Genomic DNA, 27,718 nt, shown 5'->3' with positions numbered 1-27,718 from the left:
GACACAGAGACACACAGAGACACACACAGAGACACACACAGAGACACACAGAGACAACAACAACAACCGCCATTCGCCACTAAGTGGCGGTGACGTCACCACGACGCTTGTGCCAGGCTATGTGCACCGTGAGGCCACGTGAAGTGTCGAGACACACACAGAGACACAGAGACACACACAGAGACACCGTCTTAGCGTTGCCTATCGCCTGCGGAGACACAGAGACACGGAGACACACACAGAGACACACACAGAGACACAGAGACAGAGACACAGAGACACACACAGAGACACACACATAGACACACACATAGACACACACAGAGACACAGAGACACAGAGACACACACAGAGACACCATCTTAGCGTTGCCTATCGCCTGCGGAGACACAGACATGGAGACACACAGAGACACAGAGACACAGACACACACAGAGACACACACAGAGACACCGTCTTAGCGTTGCCTATCGCCTGGGGAGACACGGAGACACACACACACACAGAGACACACAGAGACACAGACACGGAGACACACAGAGACACAGAGACACACACAGAGAGACACACACACAGACACCGTCTTAGCGTTGCCTATCGCCTGGGGACACACAGAGACACACAGAGACACGTGAAGACACAGAGACACGTAGAGACACAGAGACACGTGGAGACACGTGAAGACACAGAGACACGTAGAGACACGTGGATTCACAGAGACACGTGGAGACACAGAGACACGTGAAGACACAGATACACGTGGAGATACAGAGACACGTGAAGACACAGATACACGTGGAGACACGTGGAGACACAGAGACACGTGGAGACACAGAGACAAGTGGAGACAGACACACAGACACACGTGGAAACACACAGAGACACACAGAGACACACGTGGAGACACAGAGACACGTGAAGACACACGGAGACACGTAGAGACACGTGGAGACACAGAGACACGTGGACACACACACAGAGACACAGAGACACGTGTAGACACAGAGACACAGAGACACACGGAGACACACGTGTCTACACGTGTAGACACGTGGAGACACACGTGGAGACACACGTGGAGATACACATGTAGACACAGAGACACACGTGAAGACACAGAGACACACGTAGACACACAGAGACATAGAGACACACGTAGACACACGTGTAGAGACACGTGGAGACACACAGAGACACACAGAGACACACGTAGACACACAGAGACACAGAGACACACAGACACACGGAGACACGTGGAGACACAGAGACACACAGAGACACACAGAGACACACAGGGACACGTGTAGACACACAGAGACACACAGAGACACGTGTAGACACAGAGACACGTGACTACACGTATAGACACACACGTGTAGACACACACAGAGACACACACAGACATGTGTAGACACGCACATAGACACGTAGACACACACAGAGACACACAGAGACACACAGAGACACGTAGAGACAAACAGAGACACACGTGTAGACACAGAGACACACGTGTAGACACGTGTAGACACAGAGACACAGACACACGTGTAGACACACAGAGACACACGTGACTACACGTGTAGAGACACACGTGTAGACACACGTGGAGACACACGGAGACACGTGTAGACACAGAGACACACGTGGAGACACACGGAGACACGTGGAGACACAGAGACACACGTGGAGACACACGGAGACACGTGTAGACACAGAGACACACGTGGAGACACACGGAGACACGTGTAGACACAGAGACACACGTGGAGACACACGGAGACACACAGAGACACAGAAACACACGTGTAGACACAGAGACACGTGAAGACACGTGGAGACACAGAGACACACAGAGACAAACAGAGACACGTGTAGACACACAGAGACACACAGAGACACGTGTAGACACACAGAGACACGTGTAGACACACGGAGACACGTGGAGACACACGTAGACACACGTAGACACAGAGACACATGTGTAGACACACGTGACCACACTTGTAGAGACACACAGAGACACACGGAGACACACGTGGAGACACACAGAGACACGTGATGACACACAGAGACACACGTGACCACACGTGTAGAGACACACGTGACCACACGTGTAGAGACACACGTGCTCAGACACACAGAGACACACGTGACCACACGTGTAGAGACAGAGACACACACAGACACGTGTAGACACAGAGACACACGTGATGAGACACACGTGATGAGACACACGTGATGAGACACACGTGATGAGACACACGTGATGAGACACACGTGATGAGACACACGTGATGAGACACACGTGATGAGACACACGTGATGAGACACACGTGATGAGACACACGTGATGAGACACACGTGATGAGACACACGTGATGAGACACACGTGATGAGACACACGTGATGAGACACACGTGATGAGACACACGTGATGAGACACACGTGATGAGACACACGTGATGAGACACACGTGATGAGACACACGTGATGAGACACACGTGATGAGACACACGTGATGAGACACACGTGATGAGACACACGTGATGAGACACACGTGATGAGACACACGTGATGAGACACACGTGATGAGACACACGTGATGAGACACACGTGATGAGACACACGTGATGAGACACACGTGATGAGACACACGTGATGAGACACACGTGATGAGACACACGTGATGAGACACACGTGATGAGACACACGTGATGAGACACACGTGATGAGACACACGTGATGAGACACACGTGATGAGACACACGTGATGAGACACACGTGATGAGACACACGTGATGAGACACACGTGATGAGACACACGTGATGAGACACACGTGATGAGACACACGTGATGAGACACACGTGATGAGACACACGTGATGAGACACACGTGATGAGACACACGTGATGAGACACACGTGATGAGACACACGTGATGAGACACACGTGATGAGACACACGTGATGAGACACACGTGATGAGACACACGTGATGAGACACACGTGATGAGACACACGTGATGAGACACACGTGATGAGACACACGTGATGAGACACACGTGATGAGACACACGTGATGAGACACACGTGATGAGACACACGTGATGAGACACACGTGATGAGACACACGTGATGAGACACACGTGATGAGACACACGTGATGAGACACACGTGATGAGACACACGTGATGAGACACACGTGATGAGACACACGTGATGAGACACACGTGATGAGACACACGTGATGAGACACACGTGATGAGACACACGTGATGAGACACACGTGATGAGACACACGTGATGACACACACGTGATGACACACACGTGATGACACACACGTGATGAGACACACGTGATGAGACACACGTGATGAGACACACGTGATGAGACACACGTGATGAGACACACGTGATGAGACACACGTGATGAGACACACGTGATGAGACACACGTGATGACACACACGTGATGACACACACGTGATGACACACACGTGATGACACACACGTGATGACACACACGTGATGAGACACACGTGATGAGACACACGTGATGAGACACACGTGATGAGACACACGTGATGAGACACACGTGATGAGACACACGTGATGAGACACACGTGATGAGACACACGTGATGAGACACACGTGATGAGACACACGTGATGAGACACACGTGATGAGACACACGTGATGAGACACACGTGATGACACACGTGATGAGACACACGTGATGAGACACACGTGATGACACACGTGATGAGACACACGTGATGAGACACACGTGATGACACACACGTGATGACACACACGTGATGACACACACGTGATGACACACACGTGATGAGACACACGTGATGAGACACACGTGATGAGACACACGTGATGAGACACACGTGATGAGACACACGTGATGAGACACACGTGATGAGACACACGTGACCACACGTGATGACACACACGTGATGACACACGTGATGACACACACGTGACCACACGTGATGACACACACGTGATGACACACACGTGATGACACACACGTGATGACACACGTGATGACACACACGTGATGACACACACGTGATGACACACGTGATGACACACACGTGATGACACACGTGATGACACACACGTGACGACACGTGATGACACACACGTGACGACACGTGATGACACACGTGATGACACACGTGATGACACACGTGACGACACGTGATGACACACACGTGATGACACACGTGATGACACACACGTGATGACACACACGTGATGACACACACGTGACGACACGTGATGACACACGTGATGACACACGTGACGACACACACGTGATGACACACACGTGATGACACACACGTGACGACACGTGATGACACACGTGATGACACACGTGACGACACGTGATGACACACGTGATGACACACGTGACGACACACACGTGATGACACACGTGATGACACACACGTGACGACACGTGATGACACACGTGATGACACACGTGATGACACACGTGACGACACGTGATGACACACACGTGATGACACACGTGATGACACACACGTGATGACACACACGTGATGACACACACGTGACGACACACGTGACCACACGTGATGACACACGTGATGACACACGTGATGACACACACGTGATGACACACACGTGATGACACACACGTGATGACACACACGTGATGACACACACGTGATGACACACGTGATGACACACACGTGATGACACACACGTGATGACACACGTGATGACACACACGTGACTACACGTGTAGAGACACACGTGATGACACACACGTGATGACACACACGTGATGACACACGTGACCACACGTGATGACACACGTGATGACACACGTGATGACACACGTGATGACACACACGTGATGACACACGTGATGACACACACGTGATGACACACACGTGATGACACACGTGATGACACACGTGATGACACACACGTGATGACACACGTGATGACACACACGTGACGACACGTGATGACACACGTGATGACACACACGTGACGACACACACGTGATGACACGTGATGACACACACGTGATGACACGTGATGACACACGTGATGACACACGTGATGACACACACGTGATGACACACACGTGATGACACACGTGATGACACACGTGATGACACACGTGATGACACACGTGGCTACACGTGATGACACACGTGATGACACACACGTGATGACACACACGTGATGACACACACGTGATGACACACACGTGATGACACACGTGATGACACACACGTGATGACACACGTGATGACACACGTGATGACACACACGTGATGACACACACGTGATGACACACGTGATGACACACACGTGATGACACACAGAGACACACGTGATGACACACACGTGATGACACACACGTGACCACACGTGATGACACACGTGATGACACACGTGATGACACACACGTCATGACACGTGTAGAGAGACACGTGATGACACACGTGATGACACACACGTGTAGAGACACACACGTGATGACACACGTGATGACACACGTGATGACACACGTGACCACACGTGATGACACACGTGATGACACACACGTGACGACACACACTTGATGACACACACGTGATGACACACGTGATGACACACGTGACCACACGTGATGACACACGTGATGACACACGTGACCACACGTGATGACACACGTGATGACACACGTGATGACACACACGTGATGACACACACGTGATGACACACGTGACGACACACGTGATGACACACACGTGATGACACACACGTGATGACACACGTGACGACACGTGATGACACACGTGATGACACACGTGATGACACACACGTGATGACACACGTGATGACACACAGAGACACACGTGATGACACACACGTCATGACAGACACGTGACCACACGTGTAGAGAGACACGTGATGACACACACGTGATGACACACACGTGATGACACACACGTGATGACACACACGTGACCACACGTGATGACACACTTGATGACGCATACGTGATGACACACGTGATGACACACACGTGACGACACGTGATGACACACACGTGATGACACACACGTGATGACACACGTGATGACACACACGTGATGACACACGTGATGACACACACGTGATGACACACGTGATGACACACGTGATGACACACACGTGATGACACACGTGTAGACACACACGTGACGACACGTGATGACACACACGTGATGACACACACGTGATGACACACGTGACGACACGTGATGACACACGTGATGACACACGTGATGACACACACGTGATGACACACGTGATGACACACGTGATGACACGTGATGACACACGTGATGACACACGTGATGACACACACGTGATGACACACGTGATGACACACGTGTAGACACACGTGATGACACACGTGATGACACACACGTGATGACACACGTGATGACACACAGAGACACACGTGATGACACACGTGATGACACACGTGATGACACACAGAGACACACAGAGACACACGTATACACACAGAGACACGTAGAGACACAGAGACACGTGTAGACACACAGAGACACACGTATACACACAGAGACACGTAGAGACACAGAGACACGTGTAGACACACAGAGACACACGTAGACACACAGATACACACAGAGACACACGTAGAGACACAGAGACACACTTAGACACACGGAGACACGGTGTAGACACCGAGACACGTGTAGACACAGAGACACGTGGAGACACGTGGAGACACAGAGACACACAGAGACACAGAGAAACGTGGAGACACACGAAGATTCGTGAAGACACACGGAGACACAGAGACACACGTGGAGACACAGAGACACGTGGAGACACGTGGAAACACAGAGACACGTGTAGACACAGAGACACAAGTGTAGACACAGAGACACACGTGTAGACACACGGAGACACGTGGAGACACAGAGACACGTGGAGACACAGAGACACGTGGAGACACGTGTAGACACAGAGACACGTAGAGACACGTGGAAACACAGAGACACGTGTAGACACAGAGACACACGTGTAGACACAGAGACACACAGAGACACGTGTAGACACAGAGACACGTGGAGACACGTGGAAACACAGAGACACGTGTAGACACAGAGACACACGTGTAGACACACGGAGACACACGTGTAGACACAGAGACACACGTGTAGACACAGAGACACACGTGGAGACACACGGAGACACACGTGTAGACACAGAGACACACGTGGAGACACAGAGACACACGTGGAGACACAGAGACACACGTGGAGACACACAGAGACACACGTGGAGACACACGGAGACACACGTGTAGACACAGAGACACACGTGGAGACACAGAGACACACGTGGAGACACACGGAGACACACGTGTAGACACAGAGACACACGTGGAGACACACAAAGACACACGTGGAGACACACGGAGACACACGTGTAGACACAGAGACACACGTGGAGACACACAGAGACACACGTGGAGACACACGGAGACACACGTGTAGACACAGAGACACACGGGGAGACACACAGAGACACACGTGGAGACACACGGAGACACACGTGGAGACACACGTGGAGACACACAGAGACACACGTGGAGACACACAGAAACACGTGTAGACACAGAGACACGTGACTACACGTGTAGACACACAGAGACACACGGAGACACACGTGTATACACAGAGACACGTGAAGACACGCGTGTAGACACAGAGACACACAGAGACACACGTGTAGACACAGATACACGTGTAGACACGTGTAGACACAGAGACACACAGAGACACACGTGTAGACACAGAGACACGTGAAGACACGTGTAGACACAGAGACACAGAGACACGTGTAGACACAGAGACACGTGTCTACACACGTGTAGACACACACGTGTAGACACACACAGAGACACACACAGAGACACGTGTAGACACAGAGACACACGTGTAGACACACACGTGTAGACACACACAGAGACACACACAGAGACACGTGGAGACACGTGGAGACACACAGAGACACACACAGAGACACATGGAGACACAGAGACACAGAGAGACACACACAGAGACACACACAGAGACACACAGAGACACGTAGAGACACAGAGACACGTGTAGACACACAGAGACACACGTAGAGACACAGAGACACACTTAGACACACGTGAAGACACACGTGTAGACACGGAGACACACGTGTAGACAAACGGAGACACGTGTAGACACGTGAAGACACGTGTCTACATGTGTAGACACACAGAGACACACAGAGACACACGGAGACACGGTGTAGACACAGAGACACGTGTAGACACAGAGACACGTGGAGACACACGAAGATTCGTGAAGACACACGGAGACACAGAGACACACGTGGAGGCACAGAGACACGTAGAGACACGTGGAAACACAGAGACACGTGTAGACACAGAGACACACGTGTAGACACAGAGACACACGTGTAGACACACGGAGACACGTGAAGACACAGAGACACGTGGAGACACGTGTAGACACAGAGACACGTGTAGACACGTGGAAACACAGAGACACGTGTAGACACAGAGACACACGTGTAGACACAGAGACACACGTGTAGACACACGGAGACACACGGAGACACACGTGTATACACAGAGACACGTGAAGACACGTGGAGACACAGAGACACACAGAGACACACGTGTAGACACACAGAGACACACGTGTAGACACAGAGACACGTGTAGACACGTGACTACACGCGTGTAGACACACACGTGTAGACACACACAGAGACACACACAGAGACACGTGTAGACACACACAGAGACACACACAGAGACACACACAGAGACACGTGTAGACACGCACAGAGACACGTGGAGACACGCACAGAGACACGTGGAGACACACAAAGACACGCACAGAGACACACACAGAGACACGTGGAGACACACAGAGACACACAGAGACACACACAGAGACACATAGAGACACATAGAGACACACGTGTAGACACAGAGACACGTAGAGACACACAGAGACACACGTGACTACACGTGTAGAGACACACACAGACACAGAGACACACGTGTAGACACACAGAGACACACACAGACACATGTGTAGACACAGAGACACAGAGACACACACAGAGACACACACAGAGACACAGACACACACAGAGACACACACAGAGACACACACAGAGACACCGTATTAGCGTTGCCTATCGCCTGCGGAGACACACAGAGAGACACGGAGATACACACAGAGACACGGAGACACACACAGAGACACACACAGACACACACACAGAGAGATAGAGACACACACAGAGACACACACAGAGACACACACAGAGACACAGAGACACACACAGAGACACAGAGACACACAGAGACACACACAGAGACACCGTCTTAGCGTTGCCTATCGCCTGCGGAGACACACAGAGAGACACGGAGACACACACAGAGACACGGAGACACACACAGAGACACGTGTAGACACACACAGAGACACACACAGAGACACACACAGAGACACACACAGAGACACGTGTAGACACGCACAGAGACACGTGGAGACACGCACAGAGACACGTGGAGACACACAGAGACACGCACAGAGACACACACAGAGACACGTGGAGACACACAGAGACACACAGAGACACACACAGAGACACATAGAGACACATAGAGACACACGTGTAGACACAGAGACACGTAGAGACACACAGAGACACACGTGACTACACGTGTAGAGACACACACAGACACAGAGACACACGTGTAGACACACAGAGACACACACAGACACATGTGTAGACACAGAGACACATAGAGACACACAGAGACACAGAGACACACGTGTAGACACACACACAGACACAGAGACACACGTGTAGACACATAGAGACACATAGAGACACACGTGTAGACACAGAGACACACGTGATGACACACAGAGACACACGTGACTACACGCGTAGAGACACACAGAGACACACAGAGACACGTAGTCACACGTCTAGACAGAGACACGTAGAGACACACGTGTAGACACACAGAGACACACACAGACACACGTGTAGACACAGAGACACATAGAGACACACAGAGACACAGAGACACACGTGTAGACACACACACAGACACAGAGACACACGTGTAGACACATAGAGACACACACAGACACACGTGTGGACACAGAGACACATAGAGACACACAGAGACACACGTGTAGACATAGAGACACATAGAGACACACACACAGACACAGAGACACATAGAGACACACAGAGACACACGTGTAGAGACACACGTGTGTCTACACATGTAGACACACGTGTAGACACACGTGATGACACACGTGATGCACACACGTGATGACACACACGTGACGTCACCTCCATCACGGGGTTGGAGGCGAGAACTTTCTCCTCCATGTGGGCGTGGCCACCGCCCACGGAGGCGAAGAATCGCATCACGTGACGAGCTGACACGGTCTTGCCGGCACCACTCTCTCCACTCACCACGATCGACTGGCAACGCGCGTCACTGGTGGGGGTCACGTGGTGAGGGTGGGGGTGGGGGAGGGTGGGGGTGAGGGTCACGTGGTGAGGGTGGGGGTCACGTGGTGAGGGTGGGGGTGGGAGTCACGTGACGCATCACGTGACGAGCTGACACGGTCTTGCCGGCACCAGACTCGCCACTCACCACGATAGACTGGCAATGCGCGTCACTGGTGGGGGTCACGTGGTGGGGGGGGTGGGGGTGAGGGAGGGTGGGGGTGGGGGTCACGTGGTAGGGAGGGTGGGGGTGGGGGTCACGTGGTAGGGAGGGTGGGGGTGGGGGTCACGTGGTAGGGAGGGTGGGGGTGGGGGTCACGTGGTAGGGAGGGTGGGGGTGGGGGTCACGTGGTAGGGAGGGTGGGGGTGGGGGTCACGTGGTAGGGAGGGTGGGGGTCACGTGACGCATCACGTGACGAGCTGACACGGTCTTGCCGGCACCAGACTCCCCACTCACCACGATCGACTGGGAACGCGCGTCACTGGGGGGGGTCACGTGGTGGGGGGGGTCACGTGGTGAGGTTGAGGTGGGTGGGGGTCACGTGACGCATCACGTGACGAGCTGACACGGTCTTGCCGGCACCACTCTCTCCACTCACCACGATCGACTGGCAACGTGCGTCACTGGTGGGGGTCACGTGGTGAGGGTGGGGGGGGTGGGGGTCACGTGGTGGGGGTGGGGGTGGTGAGGGTGGTGGTGAGGATGGTGAGGAGGGTGGTGAGGGTGGTGAGGGTGGTGGTGAGGGTGGTGGTGAGGGTGGTGAGGGTGGTGAGGGTGGTGGTGAGGGTGGTGAGGGTGGTGAGGGTGGTGGTGAGGGTGGTGGTGAGGGTGGTGGTGAGGGTGGTGGTGAGGGTGGTGAGGGTGGTGGTGAGGGTGGTGAGGGTGGTGGTGAGGGTGGTGGTGAGGGTGGTGAGGGTGGTGGTGAGGGTGGTGGTGAGGGTGGTGAGGGTGGTGAGGGTGGTGGTGAGGGTGAGAGTGGTGGTGAGGGTGGTGAGGATGGTGGTGGTGGTGGTGAGGGTGGTGAGGGTGGTGAGGAGGGTGAGAGTGGTGGTGAGGGTGGTGAGGGTGGTGAGGGTGGTGAGGAGGGTGGTGGTGAGGGTGGTGAGGGTGGTGGTGAGGGTGGTGAGGGTGGTGGTGAGGGTGGTGAGGGTGGTGAGGAGGGTGAGAGTGGTGGTGAGGGTGGTGGTGAGGGTGGTGATGGTGGTGGTGAGGGTGGTGGTGAGGGTGGTGGTGAGGGTGGTGAGGGTGGTGGTGAGGGTGGTGAGGGTGGTGAGGGTGGTGAGGGTGGTGGTGAGGGTGGTGAGGGTGGTGAGGAGGGTGAGAGTGGTGGTGAGGGTGGTGGTGAGGGTGGTGATGGTGGTGGTGAGGGTGGTGGTGAGGGTGGTGGTGAGGGTGGTGAGGGTGGTGGTGAGGGTGGTGAGGGTGGTGAGGGTGGTGAGGGTGGTGGTGAGGGTGGTGGTGAGGGTGGTGAGGGTGGTGAGGAGGGGAGAGGCACCGATGCCATTCACTAGGCTTTGTTGTCATTCCCTACACACCTCCTGCTAGCTACTACACTACACTGTACACTACACTATACTATACACTGTACACTACACTGTACACTACACTGTACACTACACTATACACTACACTATACACTACACTGTACACTACTATACACTACACTATACACTACTATACACTACACTATACACTACACACTAAACTATACACACTACACTACTACACACTACACTACACACTACACTATACACTATACACTACACTATACACTACACACTACACTACACTACTACACACTACACTACACTATACACTACACTACACACTACACACTACACTACACACTACACTACACTATACACTACACTATACACTACACTACTATACACTACACTATACACTACACACTACACTACTACACACTACACACTACACTACACTACACACTACACTACACACTACACTACACACTACACTACACACTACACTACACACTACACTACACACTACACTACACTACACACTACACTACACACTACACACTACACTACACTATACACTACACTACACACTACACTACTACACACTACACTATACACTACACTACACACTACACTACTACACACTACACTACACACTACACTACACACTACACTACACTACTACACACTACACTACACTATACACTACACTACACACTACACTACACACTACACTACACACTACACTATACACTACACTACACACTACACTACACTATACACTACACTACACACTACACTACTATACACTACTATACACTACACTACACACTACTATACACTACACTATACACTACACTACTACACACTACACTACTATACACTACACTACACACTACACTACACACTACACTATACACTACACTACACACTACACACCACACTACACTACTACACACTATACACTACACTACACACTACTATACACTACACTATACACTACACTACACACTACACTACACACTACACTATACACTACTATACACTACACACTACACTACACTATACACTACACTACACTCCACCCCACCACCACCACCACCTCCTCACCGGGCCATCTGCCTGTATGCATCATCTGCCACAGCGAAGACGTGTGGGTCCAGGTGCCCAGCGCCCTGTCCGCTGTAGGCGTCCACCACATCCTGCCCGTACAGGGGCACGTCCATGTATGGGTTGATGGCCACCAGGACAATGCCTTCAAAAAGACAAAGACAAAGATCCCCCGTATAGCCTTAACAGACTGTAGGGGCAAGTGCTGTTAGCGAGCACCTATGGAGGTACACACACGTTCACACACACACGTACACACACACGTACACACACGCACACACAACAACAACCGCCATTCGCTACTAAGTGGCGGTGACGTCACCACGACGCTTGTGCCAGGCTATGTGCACCCTGAGGCCACGTGAAGTGTCGAACGCCCGCTGGCAGGAGGTCACGGGGCAGACCCAGGTGCCACGGGTCGACTGACTGAGATGACTGGCTGATGCACCACCTGTGCCCCCTACTGTGCCAACCTGCTGTGCTTTAGCCACCCGGCGCTCCGCTCGCTGTTGTGAGCGTCGCTCCTCCGCCCTCCGTTGTTGTTGGAGGGCGACTGCCTCCAACTGCCCAGTAGCATCCTTCACGAGCCTCCTCCACAGAGGCCGATCTTGACACCGCTGGTACCAGTCATCGGCAAGTCCACTCAGCTCCACGTCCTCCTGTACCACATCACTCCATCTCTTCTCTAGCCCGTGCCGCGCCCGCTTAGCCCCCTCAATCCGGCCAAACAAAAGCTGTTTCGGCATGCGACGGCTGGGCATGCGGGCTACATGACCCAGCCAACGCAGCCTTGCCTGCCGGAGGAGCTCACCGATGGGACCCTGCCCAGATCTTTCAAGGATTTGTGAGCTCCTCACACAATCCAGTCTGGTTAAACCCAGGATGGATCGTAGGCAGGCCAGCCTAAATGTTTCTAACTGGCGAAGATGTTCCATTAGGGGGGTCCACGTTTCGCAAGCGTAGAGAAGGGAGGGAATGACCGTGGCCGAGAAGACCTGAAGCTTAGTGCGGAGCGACAGACCAGGTAGCTTCCACACAGCGTTACGCAACCGATGAAAAGATATTGCCGCTCGACTGATTCGGAGTGAGACCTCTGCTGTTAAACTGGAGCCAGTCATAAGCACACTGCCCAGGTATGGGAAACTCTCCACTCTCTCCACAACTGCCCCATCACCGATTTGGAGTTGTGGGGGTGGAGTGTCCGATGGTACAAAATACCCAGGCAGGTGCTTAGTTTTGGTGGGGCTGATGGTAAGGCCCCACCTCTTAGTGGCACGCTCCAGTCTCAGCAGCAGCGTCTCCAACTCCTCCTCTGACTGAGCAGCTATTACCAAGTCATCAGCATACATAACGTGGTTGAGCAATAGGGAGCCATCCCTTGACCGCACCCGGGCATCGATTAGCCTCCCATTATATCTGTACCATATGGAGATTCCCCCGGTACAGCTATTGAAGGCTTCACGAACTACGTGGTCAAAATAGATGTTAAATAATGTGGGAGCCAGAGGACATCCCTGTCGCACCCCAAGGTGTACAGGGAATGGCTCTGACTCCCGGCCACGTAGTTTTACCCGGGCCCGCTCACCATCATGAAGGTCCTTAATGATCGTGAGCAGAGGGTCAGATACTCCAAAAGCACGAAGAACGACCCAGAGCCCAGGCCTACTGATGGTATCATAGGCCTTGACCAGGTCAATAAAGCAGAGATGTAGGTCTTGTTGGAATTCCCTACACCTCTGCTGTAGCAGACGGACAGAAAACATGGCATCTGTGCAGGACCGCCCTTTCCTGAAACCGCATTGGGGCTCCGCAAGCCTCTCCTCAGCGTGCCTGGCAAGGCGATGCTGAATAATCCTTGCCAGGACCTTTCCCAGCACACTGAGGAGTGAGATGCCCCTGTAGTTGTTACAGTCTGTGCGGTCCCCCTTCTTAAAAAGGGGGACCACCTGGGCATCCTTCCAATCCTGCGGAACCCGTCCAGTGGTCCAGACTGTTGTTATGATGTCATATAGGGCAGTCTGTGCACAAACGCCACCCTCCCTCAGCATTTCGCTTGGGAGATCATCTCTGCCCGGTGCCTTTCCTGGTCTCAGACTCCGGATCGCCTTCAATACTTCCTCAGCAGATGGCGCCTCAGCCAGCCACTCACAGGGGGTGACTTCATCCAATATTTGAGGCACCGCAGCCTCAGCAGGGTCATCCTCACTTTGTGCCACGATGTTTTCCTGGCTGAGGGATTTTCCCTCCCCCAGGACCTCACAGAAATGCTCAGCAAATCTGCGAACCTGTTCCTGGGGGTCGGAAATTGGATCACCGTTTTTTCCCCTAATGATGGTAATAGGTGTGGCGCTGCAGGTTACTTTTGCCGGACGGGCAACTCTGTCGTGGACAGCGCTGTGGGGGGAGATCCAATTTTGATTGGCTCCTCCCCTCATGGCATATGCGTCCACCACAGGGGCTAAACGGGGGCTCTGGACGGGTGCGAGGGGCCGGTAACCCCTCCACCTTCAATTAATTACCACGAAACTACGAATTAAACTGAAATAGACACACACACACACATAGACACACACACATAGACACACACACATAGACACACACACAGACACACACACACATAGACACACACACATAGACACACACACAGACACATAGACACAGACACATAGACACACACACACATAGACACACACACACATAGACACAGACACACACACACATAGACACACACACATAGACACACACACAGACACATAGACACAGACACATAGACACACACACATAGACACACACACACATAGACACAGACACACACACACATAGACACACACACATAGACACACACATAGACACACACACACACATAGACACACACATAGACACATAGACACACACACATAGACACACACACGTAGACACACACAGACATAGACACACACACAGACACACACACAGAGAGACACACATAGACACAGACATAGACACACACAGACACACACACACACATAGACACACAACAACAACAACCGCCATTCGCCACTAAGTGGCGGTGACGTCACCACGACGCTTGTGCCAGGCTATGTGCACCCTGAGGCCACGTGAAGTGTCGAACGCCCGCTGGCAGGAGGTCACTGGGCAGACCCAGGTGCCACGGGTCGACTGACTGAGATGACTGGCTGATGCATCACCTGTGCCCCCTACTGTGCCAACCTGCTGTGCTTTAGCCACCCAGCGCTCCGCTCGTTGTTGTGAGCGTCGCTCCTCCGCCCTCCGTTGTTGTTGGAGGGCGACTGCCTCCAACTGCCCAGTAGCGTCCTTCACGAGCCTCCTCCACAGAGGCCGATCTTGACACCGCTGGTACCAGTCATCGGCTAGTCCACTCAGCTCCAAAAAATTACCACGAAACCACGACTTAAACACGTGTACGCACACACACCTACTCGTCCACCCACTGACCCACCCACCAACGCGATCACCCACCCACCAAACCACCCACCCACCAACCCGCCCACCAACCGACCCGCCCACCCACCAACCCGCCCACCCACGCACCTGCTCGCCCAACACACCCGTCCACCCACTGACCCACCCACCAACACACCCGCCCACCCACAAAACCACCCACCCACCAACCCACCCGCCCACGCACTTGCTCGCCCAACACCCGTCCACCCGCCCACCGACCGACCGACCCACCCGCCAACCCACCCACAAAACAACCCACCCATCCACCCACTGACCCACCCACCAAACAACCCACCCATCCACCCACTGACCCACCCACCAAACAACCCACCCATCCACCCACTGACCCACCCACCAAACAACCCACCCACTAACCCACCCACCAAACAACCCACCCATCCACCCACTAACCCACCCACCAAACAACCCACCCATCCACCCACTGACCCACCCACCAAACAACCCACCCATCCACCCACTGACCCACCCACCAAACAACCCACCCACTAACCCACCCACCAAACAACCCACCCATCCACCCACTAACCCACCCACCATCACACCCGCTCGCCCACCCACCAAAAACCACCCGCCCACCAACCCACCCACCATCACACCCGCTCGCCCACCCACCAACCCGCCCGCCCACCGACCCACCCACCCCACCGTGCCCCCGACCCACCGCAGTAAGTGTAGATGTGTCCGCACTCGGAGTAGCGGACACGGAGATTGTGCAGAACGGCAGCCTCGTGGAGGTGGCTCAGACAGGTGAGGTCGTTCTCGCCCACCAGGATGTCCGGGTTCCTCAAGAACGGCCATGGCGGAGGCGACGAGGAGGAGGAGGATGAGGAGGAGGACGAGGAGGAGGAGGATGAGGAGGATGAGGAGGAGTAATTCACCAAAGCTGCCGTCGCCGGGTCGACCGCCTGCGTCACTTCCTGCCGTTGTGACGTCACCGGGGGGGGGGGAGGAGCCGCGCGTCACCGCGGGAGAGAGAGGGGTGAGCGATGTGTGGGCGTGGTCACACGGCGGCGCGCGCGGTGACGTCATTAACGTCACTCCACCACCCCTCCTCATCGTGGGTTAGGGGGAAGGGGGGGCGTGGTCACACGGCGGCGCGTGCGGTGACGTCATTAACGTCACTCCCCCCCTCCTCATCGTGGGTTAGGGGGAAGGGGGGGCGTGGCCACACGGCGACGCGCGCGGTGACGTCATTAACGTCACTCTACCCCCCCCCTCCTCGTGGGTTAGGGCGACGGGGGGGTGGATGGGGGCGTGGCCACGCGGCGGCGCCCGCGGTGACGTCATTAACGTCACTCCCCCCCTCCTCGTGGGTTAGGGGGAAGGGGGGGGTGGGGGCGTAGCCACACGGCAGCGCGCGCAATGACGTCATTAAAGTCACTCCCCCCGAGTGGGTGGGGGGAAGCGGGAGGGAGGGGAAAGGGGAGGAGCCACAGACCCTGGCTCAGCCAATCTCCATCCATTCCATCTCACTCCCTTCTACACACGTGTGTGGACTAATCTCCATCTGTTCCATCTCACTCCCTTCTACACACGTGTGTGGACTAATCTCCATCTGTTCCATCTCGCTCCCTTCTACACCCGTGAGTGGACTAATCTCCATCTGTTCCATCTCGCTCCCTTCTACACACGTGGGTGGACTAATCTCCATCTGTTCCATCTCACTCCCCTTCTACACCCGTGGGTGGACTAATCTCCATCTGATCCATCTCACTCCCTTCTACACCCGTGGGTGGACTAATCTCCATCTGTTACATCTCACTCCCTTCTACACCCGTGGGTGGACTAATCTCCATCTGTTACATCTCACTCCCTTCTACACACGTGGGTGGACTAATCTCCATCTGATCCATCTCACTCCCTTCTACACCCGTGGGTGGACTAATCTACATCTGTTCCATCTCGCTCCCTTCTAAACACGTGTGTGGACTAATCTCCATCTGTTCCATCTCACTCCCTTCAACACCCGTGGGTAGACTAATCTCCATCTGTTCCATCTCGCTCCCTCTAGACACGTGTGTGGACTAATCTCCATCTCTTCCATCTCACTCCCTTCTACACCCGTGTCTGGACTAATCTCCATCTGTTCCATCTCACTCCCTTCTACACACGTGTGTGGACTAATCTCCATCTGTTCCATCTCGCTCCCTTCTACACCCGTGGGTGGACTAATCTCCATCTGTTCCATCTCGCTCCCTTCTACACACGTGGGTGGACTAATCTCCATCTGTTCCATCTCGCTCCCTTCTACACCCGTGGGTGGACTAATCTCCATCTGTTCCATCTCGCTCCCTTCTACACCCGTGGGTGGACTAATCTCCATCTGTTCCATCTCGCTCCCATCTACACACGTGTGTGAACTAATCTCCATCTGTTCCATCTCGCTCCCTTCTACACCCATGGGTGGACTAATCTCCATCTGTTCCATCTCGCTCCCTTCTACACACGTGGGTGGACTAATCTCCATCTGTTCCATCTCACTCCCTTCTACACCCGTGGGTGGACTGATCTCCATCTGTTCCATCTCACTCGCTCTACACCCGTGGGTGGACTAATCTCCATCTGTTCCATCTCACTCCCTTCTACACACGTGTGTGGACTAATCTCCATCTGTTCCATCTCGCTCCCTTCTACACCCGTGAGTGGACTAATCTCCATCTGTTCCATCTCGCTCCCTTCTACACACGTGGGTGGACTAATCTCCATCTGTTCCATCTCACTCCCCTTCTACACCCGTGGGTGGACTAATCTCCATCTGATCCATCTCACTCCCTTCTACACCCGTGGGTGGACTAATCTCCATCTGTTACATCTCACTCCCTTCTACACCCGTGGGTGGACTAATCTCCATCTGTTACATCTCACTCCCTTCTACACACGTGGGTGGACTAATCTCCATCTGATCCATCTCACTCCCTTCTACACCCGTGGGTGGACTAATCTACATCTGTTCCATCTCGCTCCCTTCTAAACACGTGTGTGGACTAATCTCCATCTGTTCCATCTCACTCCCTTCAACACCCGTGGGTAGACTAATCTCCATCTGTTCCATCTCGCTCCCTCTAGACACGTGTGTGGACTAATCTCCATCTCTTCCATCTCACTCCCTTCTACACCCGTGTCTGGACTAATCTCCATCTGTTCCATCTCACTCCCTTCTACACACGTGTGTGGACTAATCTCCATCTGTTCCATCTCGCTCCCTTCTACACCCGTGGGTGGACTAATCTCCATCTGTTCCATCTCGCTCCCTTCTACACACGTGGGTGGACTAATCTCCATCTGTTCCATCTCGCTCCCTTCTACACCCGTGGGTGGACTAATCTCCATCTGTTCCATCTCGCTCCCTTCTACACCCGTGGGTGGACTAATCTCCATCTGTTCCATCTCGCTCCCATCTACACACGTGTGTGAACTAATCTCCATCTGTTCCATCTCGCTCCCTTCTACACCCATGGGTGGACTAATCTCCATCTGTTCCATCTCGCTCCCTTCTACACACGTGGGTGGACTAATCTCCATCTGTTCCATCTCACTCCCTTCTACACCCGTGGGTGGACTGATCTCCATCTGTTCCATCTCACTCGCTCTACACCCGTGGGTGGACTAATCTCCATCTGTTCCATCTCACTCCGTCTACACCCATGGGTGGACTAATCTCCATCTGTTCCATCTCACTCCGTCTACACCCGTGGGTGGACTAATCTCCATCTGTTTCATCTTACTCCCTTCTACACACGTGGGTGGACTAATCTCCATCTGTTCCATCTCACTCCCTTCTACACACGTGGGTGGACTAATCTCCATCTGTTCCATCTCGCTCCCTTCTACACACGTGGGTGGACTAATTTCCATCTGTTCCATCTCACTCCCTTCTACACCCGTGGGTGGACTAATCTCCATCTGTTCCATCTCACTCCCTTCAACACCCGTGGGTAGACTAATCTCCATCTGTTCCATCTCGCTCCCTCTAGACACGTGTGTGGACTAATCTCCATCTCTTCCATCTCACTCCCTTCTACACCCGTGTCTGGACTAATCTCCATCTGTTCCATCTCACTCCCTTCTACACACGTGTGTGGACTAATCTCCATCTGTTCCATCTCGCTCCCTTCTACACCCGTGGGTGGACTAATCTCCATCTGTTCCATCTCGCTCCCTTCTACACACGTGGGTGGACTAATCTCCATCTGTTCCATCTCGCTCCCTTCTACACCCGTGGGTGGACTAATCTCCATCTGTTCCATCTCGCTCCCTTCTACACCCGTGGGTGGACTAATCTCCATCTGTTCCATCTCGCTCCCATCTACACACGTGTGTGAACTAATCTCCATCTGTTCCATCTCGCTCCCTTCTACACCCATGGGTGGACTAATCTCCATCTGTTCCATCTCGCTCCCTTCTACACACGTGGGTGGACTAATCTCCATCTGTTCCATCTCACTCCCTTCTACACCCGTGGGTGGACTGATCTCCATCTGTTCCATCTCACTCGCTCTACACCCGTGGGTGGACTAATCTCCATCTGTTCCATCTCACTCCGTCTACACCCATGGGTGGACTAATCTCCATCTGTTCCATCTCACTCCGTCTACACCCGTGGGTGGACTAATCTCCATCTGTTTCATCTTACTCCCTTCTACACACGTGGGTGGACTAATCTCCATCTGTTCCATCTCACTCCCTTCTACACACGTGGGTGGACTAATCTCCATCTGTTCCATCTCGCTCCCTTCTACACACGTGGGTGGACTAATTTCCATCTGTTCCATCTCACTCCCTTCTACACCCGTGGGTGGACTAATCTCCATCTGTTCCATCTCGCTCCCTTCTACACCCGTGGGTGGACTAATCTCCATCTGTTCCATCTCACTCCCTTCTACACCCGTGGGTGGACTAATCTCCATCTGTTCCATCTCGCTCCCTTCTACACACGTGGGTGGACTAATCTCCATCTGTTCCATCTCACTCCCTTCTACACACGTGTGTGGACTAATCTCCATCTGTTCCATCTCGCTCCCTTCTACACCCGTGGGTGGACTAATCTCCATCTGTTCCATCTCACTCCCTTCTACACCCGTGGGTGGACTAATCTCCATCTGTTCCATCTCACTCCCTTCTACACACGTGGGTGGACTAATCTCCATCTGTTCCATCTCACTCCTTTCTACACACGTGGGTGGACTAATCTCCATCTGTTCCATCTCACTCCCTTCTACACCCGTGTGTGGACTAATCTCCATCTGTTCCATCTCGCTCCCTCTACACCCGTGGGTGGACTAATCTCCATCTGTTCCATCTCGCTCCCTTCTACACCCGTGGGTGGACTAATCTCCATCTGTTCCATCTCACTCCCTTCTACACACGTGTGTGGACTAATCTCCATCTGTTCCATCTCACTCCCTTCTACACCCGTGGGTGGACTAATCTCCATCTGTTCCATCTCGCTCCCTTCTACACCCGTGGGTGGACTAATCTCCATCTGTTCCATCTCACTCCCTTCTACACCCCTGGGTGGACTAATCTCCATCTGTTCCATCTCACTCCCTTCTACCCTGTGGGTGGACTAATCTCCATCTGTTCCATCTCACTCCCTTCAACACCCGTGGGTAGACTAATCTCCATCTGTTCCATCTCACTCCCTTCTACACACGTGGGTGGACTAATCTCCATCTGTTCCATCTCACTCCCTTCTACACCCGTGGGTGGACTAATCTCCATCTGTTCCATCTCACTCCCTTCTACACCCGTGGGTGGACTAATCTCCATCTGTTCCATCTCGCTCCCTTCTACACTCGTGTGTGCACTAATCTCCATCTGTTCCACCTGCTCCTGTCCCGTGACGAACGTCCCATGTCCCCGGCACGGCAACGTGGAGTGGCCTCACCGTGCCATCTTCCAGGCGCAGGCTGAGTGTCGTGTCGCCCGGCCTGTAGCTGGCAGTCACCTCGGCCGAGACCCACACCTCTTCAGGGTGAGGCAGCCACACGCGGACACCCTGGGGGTGGGGGGGAGTGGTGGTGGTGGTGGTGGAGGTGGTGGTGGTGGAGGTGGTGGTGGTGGTGGTGGGGGTGGAGGTGGTGATGGTGGTGGTGGTGGTGGTGATGGTGGTGGTGGTGGTGATGGTGATGGAGGTGATGGTGGTGGTGGTGGTGATGGTGGTGGTGATGGTGGTGGTGGTGGTGATGGTGGTGGTGGTGATGGTGGTGGTGGTGGTGGTGATGATGGTGGTGGTGGTGGTGATGGTGGTGGTGGTGGTGGTGGGGGTGGTGGTGGTGGTGGTGATGGTGATGGAGTTGGTGGTGATGGTGGTGGTGGTGATGGTGGTTTGGGTGGTGATGGTGGTGGTGGTGGTGGTAGTGATGATGGTGGCGATGGTGGTGGTGATGATGGTTTTGATGGTGGTGGTGGTAGTGATGATGATGGTGGTGATGGTGATGATGGTGGTGATGATGATGATGGTGGTGATAGTGATGATGATGGTGGTGATGGTGATGACGGTGGTGATGGTGGTGGTGGTAGTGATGATGATGGTGGTGATGGTGATGATGGTGGTGATGATGATGGTGGTGATAGTGATGATGATGGTGGTGATGGTGATGATGGTGGTGATGGTGGTGGTGGTAGTGATGATGATGGTGGTGATGGTGATGATGGTGGTGATGATGATGGTGGTGATAGTGATGATGATGGTGGTGATGGTGATGATGGTGGTGATGGCACAGAATCACGTGACTCTTCTTTGAGCGTGTTAATCCGATGAGCTAGGAAGCTCTTTGCTCACAGATGTCCAGTCACGGGGGGTACGGTGGTACCAGAACGTGACAACAACAACAAGGACACAAACAGAGACTCGCAGAGACTCACTGAGACCCACGCTAACACTCAACTGTGTTCACGTTGCCATCTGAACGGCCCTGCCACTCGAAGCTGCTGCCGTGGATTTCGGCTCAGAAGCCACCACCTTGGCCACCATCGCCGCACTCAGAGCAGCTCAACCACGTGGGTGAGACGCACAGAGACACACAGAGAGACGCACAGAGACACAGAGAGACACAGAGACACACAGAGAGACGCACAGAGACACAGAGAGACACAGAGACACACAGAGAGACACACAGAGACACAGAGACACAGAGAGAGACACAGAGACACACATAGAGACACAGAGAGACACAGAGAGACACAGAGAGACACACAGAGAGACACAGAGAGACACACAGAGACACAGAGAGACACAGACACACAGAGAGACACAGAGACACACAGAGAGACACAGAGCAACACAGAGAGACACAGAGAGACACACAGAGAGACACAGAGAGACACACAGAGACACAGAGAGACACAGACACACAGAGAGACACAGAGACCCACAGAGACACACAGAGAGACACAGAGACACACAGAGAACCACAGAGACCCACAGAGACAACCACAGAGACACACAGAGAGACACACAGAGACACACAGAGAGACACAGAGAGACACATAGAGATCCACAGAGACCCATAGAGACACATAGAGAGACCCACAGAGACACACAGAGAGATACACAGAGAGACACAGAGACACATAGAGACCCATAGAGACACACAGAGACACACAGAGAGACACACAGAGAGACACAGAGACACACAGATAGACACAGAGACACACAGAGAGACACAGAGGGACACAGAGATACACACAAAGACACACAGAGAGACACAGAGACCCACAGAGACCCATGGAGAGACCCACAGAGACCCACAGAGACCTACAGAGACCCACAGAGACGAAGAGAGACTCACAGAGACCCACAGAGACCCATAGAGACCCATAGAGACCCACAGATAGATACACAGAGACCCAAAGAGATACACAGAGACCCACAGAGACAAACAGAGACTCACACAGACCCATAGAGAGACCCACAGAGACCCATAGAGACTCACAGAGACCCACAGAGACCCATAGAGACACACAGAGACCCACAGAGACCCACAGAGACACACAGAGAGACATACAGAGACACACAGAGACCCACAGAGACTGACAGAGACCAACAGAGACCCATAGAGACCCACAGAGACACACAGAGACCCACAGAGACACACAGAGAGACACATAGAGACACACAGAGACCCAAAGAGACACACAGAGAGACACACAGAGACACACAGAGACCCACAGAGACACACAGAGAGACACAGAGAGACACACAGAGACCCACAGAGACACACAGAGAGACACAGAGAGACACAGAGAGACACAGAGACACACAGAGACTCACAGAGACCCACAGAGACCCACAGAGACACACAGAGAGACTCACAGAGACCCACAGAGACACACAGAGACACACAGAGAGACACAGAGAGACACAGAGACACACACAGAGACACACACAGAGACACACAGAGACACACACAGAGACACACACAGAGACACACAGAGACACACAGAGAGACACATAGAGACACACAGAGACCCAAAGAGACACACAGAGAGACACACAGAGACACACAGAGACCCACAGAGACACACAGAGAGACACAGAGAGACACACAGAGACACACGGAGACCCACAGAGACACACAGAGAGACACAGAGAGACACAGAGACACACAGAGACACACAGAGACTCACAGAGACCCACAGAGACCCACAGAGACACACAGAGAGACTCACAGAGACCCACAGAGACACACAGAGACACACAGAGAGACACAGAGAGACACAGAGACACACACAGAGACACACAGAGACCCACAGAGAGACCCACAGAGAGACCCACAGAGACCCACAGAGACACACAGAGACCCATAAAGACCCATAGAGAGACTCACAGAGACCCATAGAGACACACAGAGACCCACAGAGACTCACAGAGACCCACAGAGACCCACAGAGACCCACAGAGACACACAGAGACCCACAGAGACCCACAGAGACCCACATAAACCCACAGAGACCCACAGAGACTCACAGAGACACACAGAGACCCACACAGAGACCAACAGAAACCCACAGAGACCCACATAAACCCACAGAGACCCACGAAGACCCATATTCCTAGAGACCCACAGAGATCCAGATACTTGCATAGAAGCACAGAGACCCATCGAGACCCATACTCATGGAGACCCACACTAAAACTAAACGACGTTCATGTTAAACTTTGATTTAAAGCATTCGTGACTGCAGGGATTCATATTCTTGGTTCTTTCGGTAAAGTCACCACCACGTAGAAGGGAAACAATAAAATAATAAAAATATAAAACAATAAAATTATTATTCTTGGTTCTTTCGGTTAAGTCACCACCACGTACAAGGGAAACAATAAAATAATAAAAATATAAATATTATCACGACGTTTCGACTGCAACACAAGCAATCATCATCAGGTGTGAAAACCACAGCAAGAAAACACACACAGACACACACACACAGACACACAACAACAACAACCGCCATTCGCCACTAAGTGGCGGTGACGTCACCACGACGCTTGTGCCAGGCTATGTGCACCCTGAGGCCACGTGAAGTGTCGAACGCTCGCTGGCAGGAGGTCACGGGGCAGACCCAGGTGCCACGGGTCGACTGACTGAGATGACTGGCTGATGCACCACCTGTGCCCCCTACTGTGCCAACCTGCTGTGCTTTAGCCACCCGGCGCTCCGCTCGCTGTTGTGAGCGTCGCTCCTCCGCCCTCCGTTGTTGTTGGAGGGCGACTGCCTCCAACTGCCCAGTAGCATCCTTCACGAGCCTCCTCCACAGAGGCCGATCTTGACACCGCTGGTACCAGTCATCGGCAAGTCCACTCAGCTCCACGTCCTCCTGTACCACATCACTCCATCTCTTCTCTAGCCCGTGCCGCGCCCGCTTAGCCCCCTCAATCCGGCCAAACAAAAGCTGTTTCGGCATGCGGTGGCTGGGCATGCGGGCTACATGACCCAGCCATCGCAGCCTTGCCTGCCGGAGGAGCTCACCGATGGGACCCTGCCCAGATCTTTCAAGGATTTGTGAGCTCCTCACACAATCCAGTCTGGTTAAACCCAGGATGGATCGTAGGCAGGCCAGCCTAAATGTTTCTAACCGGCGAAGATGTTCCATTAGGGGGGTCCACGTTTCGCAAGCGTAGAGAAGGGAGGGAATGACCGTGGCCGAGAAGACCTGAAGCTTAGTGCGGAGCGACAGACCAGGTAGCTTCCACACAGCGTTACGCAACCGATGAAAAGATATTGCCGCTCGACTGATTCGGAGTGAGACCTCTGCTGTTAAACTGGAGCCAGTCATAAGCACACTGCCCAGGTATGGGAAACTCTCCACTCTCTCCACAACTGCCCCATCACCGATTTGGAGTTGTGGGGGTGGAGTGTCCGATGGTACAAAATACCCAGGCAGGTGCTTAGTTTTGGTGGGGCTGATGGTAAGGCCCCACCTCTTAGTGACACGCTCCAGTCTCAGCAGCAGCGTCTCCAACTCCTCCTCTGACTGAGCAGCTATTACCAAGTCATCAGCATACATAACGTGGTTGAGCAATAGGGAGCCATCCCTTGACCGCACCCGGGCATCGATTAGCCTCCCATTATATCTGTACCATATGGAGATTCCCCCGGTACAGCTATTGAAGGCTTCACGAACTACGTGGTCAAAATAGATGTTAAATAATGTGGGAGCCAGAGGACATCCCTGTCGCACCCCAAGGTGTGCAGGGAATGGCTCTGACTTCCGGCCACGTAGTTTTACCCGGGCCCGCTCACCATCATGAAGGTCCTTAATGATCGTGAACAGAGGGTCAGGTACTCCAAAAGCACGAGCCCAGGCCTACTGATGGTATCATAGGCCTTGACCAGGTCAATAAAGCAGAGATGTAGGTCTTGTTGGAATTCCCTACACCTCTGCTGTAGCAGACGGACAGAAAATATGGCATCTGTGCAGGACCGCCCTTTCCTGAAACACACAGACACACACACAGACACACACACAGACACACACAGACACACACACACAGACACACACACAGACACACACACACAG

The 27,718-nt window shown here is 53.3% G+C and overlaps 1 protein-coding gene across 1 annotated transcript in view; it reads right to left on the bottom strand.

Annotated features, from left to right (window-relative positions):
* The window catches only part of LOC116937063 (unconventional myosin-Va-like), a 200,352-nt gene that overhangs the window by 154,731 nt on the left and 17,903 nt on the right, over nucleotides 1–27,718 (bottom strand). The window contains exons 2-5 of the mRNA XM_076064735.1: nucleotides 22,581–22,691; nucleotides 17,355–17,610; nucleotides 13,208–13,352; nucleotides 10,451–10,601 (exon numbers count right to left, since the gene is read on the bottom strand). Coding sequence (XP_075920850.1) covers nucleotides 10,451–10,601; nucleotides 13,208–13,352; nucleotides 17,355–17,610; nucleotides 22,581–22,691 — 663 coding nt within the window. The remainder of the gene's footprint in view (nucleotides 1–10,450; nucleotides 10,602–13,207; nucleotides 13,353–17,354; nucleotides 17,611–22,580; nucleotides 22,692–27,718) is intronic.

This window comes from Petromyzon marinus, unplaced genomic scaffold, assembly GCF_048934315.1.
Source record: "Petromyzon marinus isolate PM22_M1 ecotype Great Lakes invasive population unplaced genomic scaffold, UKy_Petmar_22M1.pri1.0 PM_Scaffold_66, whole genome shotgun sequence".
NCBI lineage: Eukaryota > Metazoa > Chordata > Hyperoartia > Petromyzontiformes > Petromyzontidae > Petromyzon > Petromyzon marinus.
Note: the sequence above shows the minus strand (reverse complement) of the source record. Positions and strands in the feature narration are given on the sequence as shown.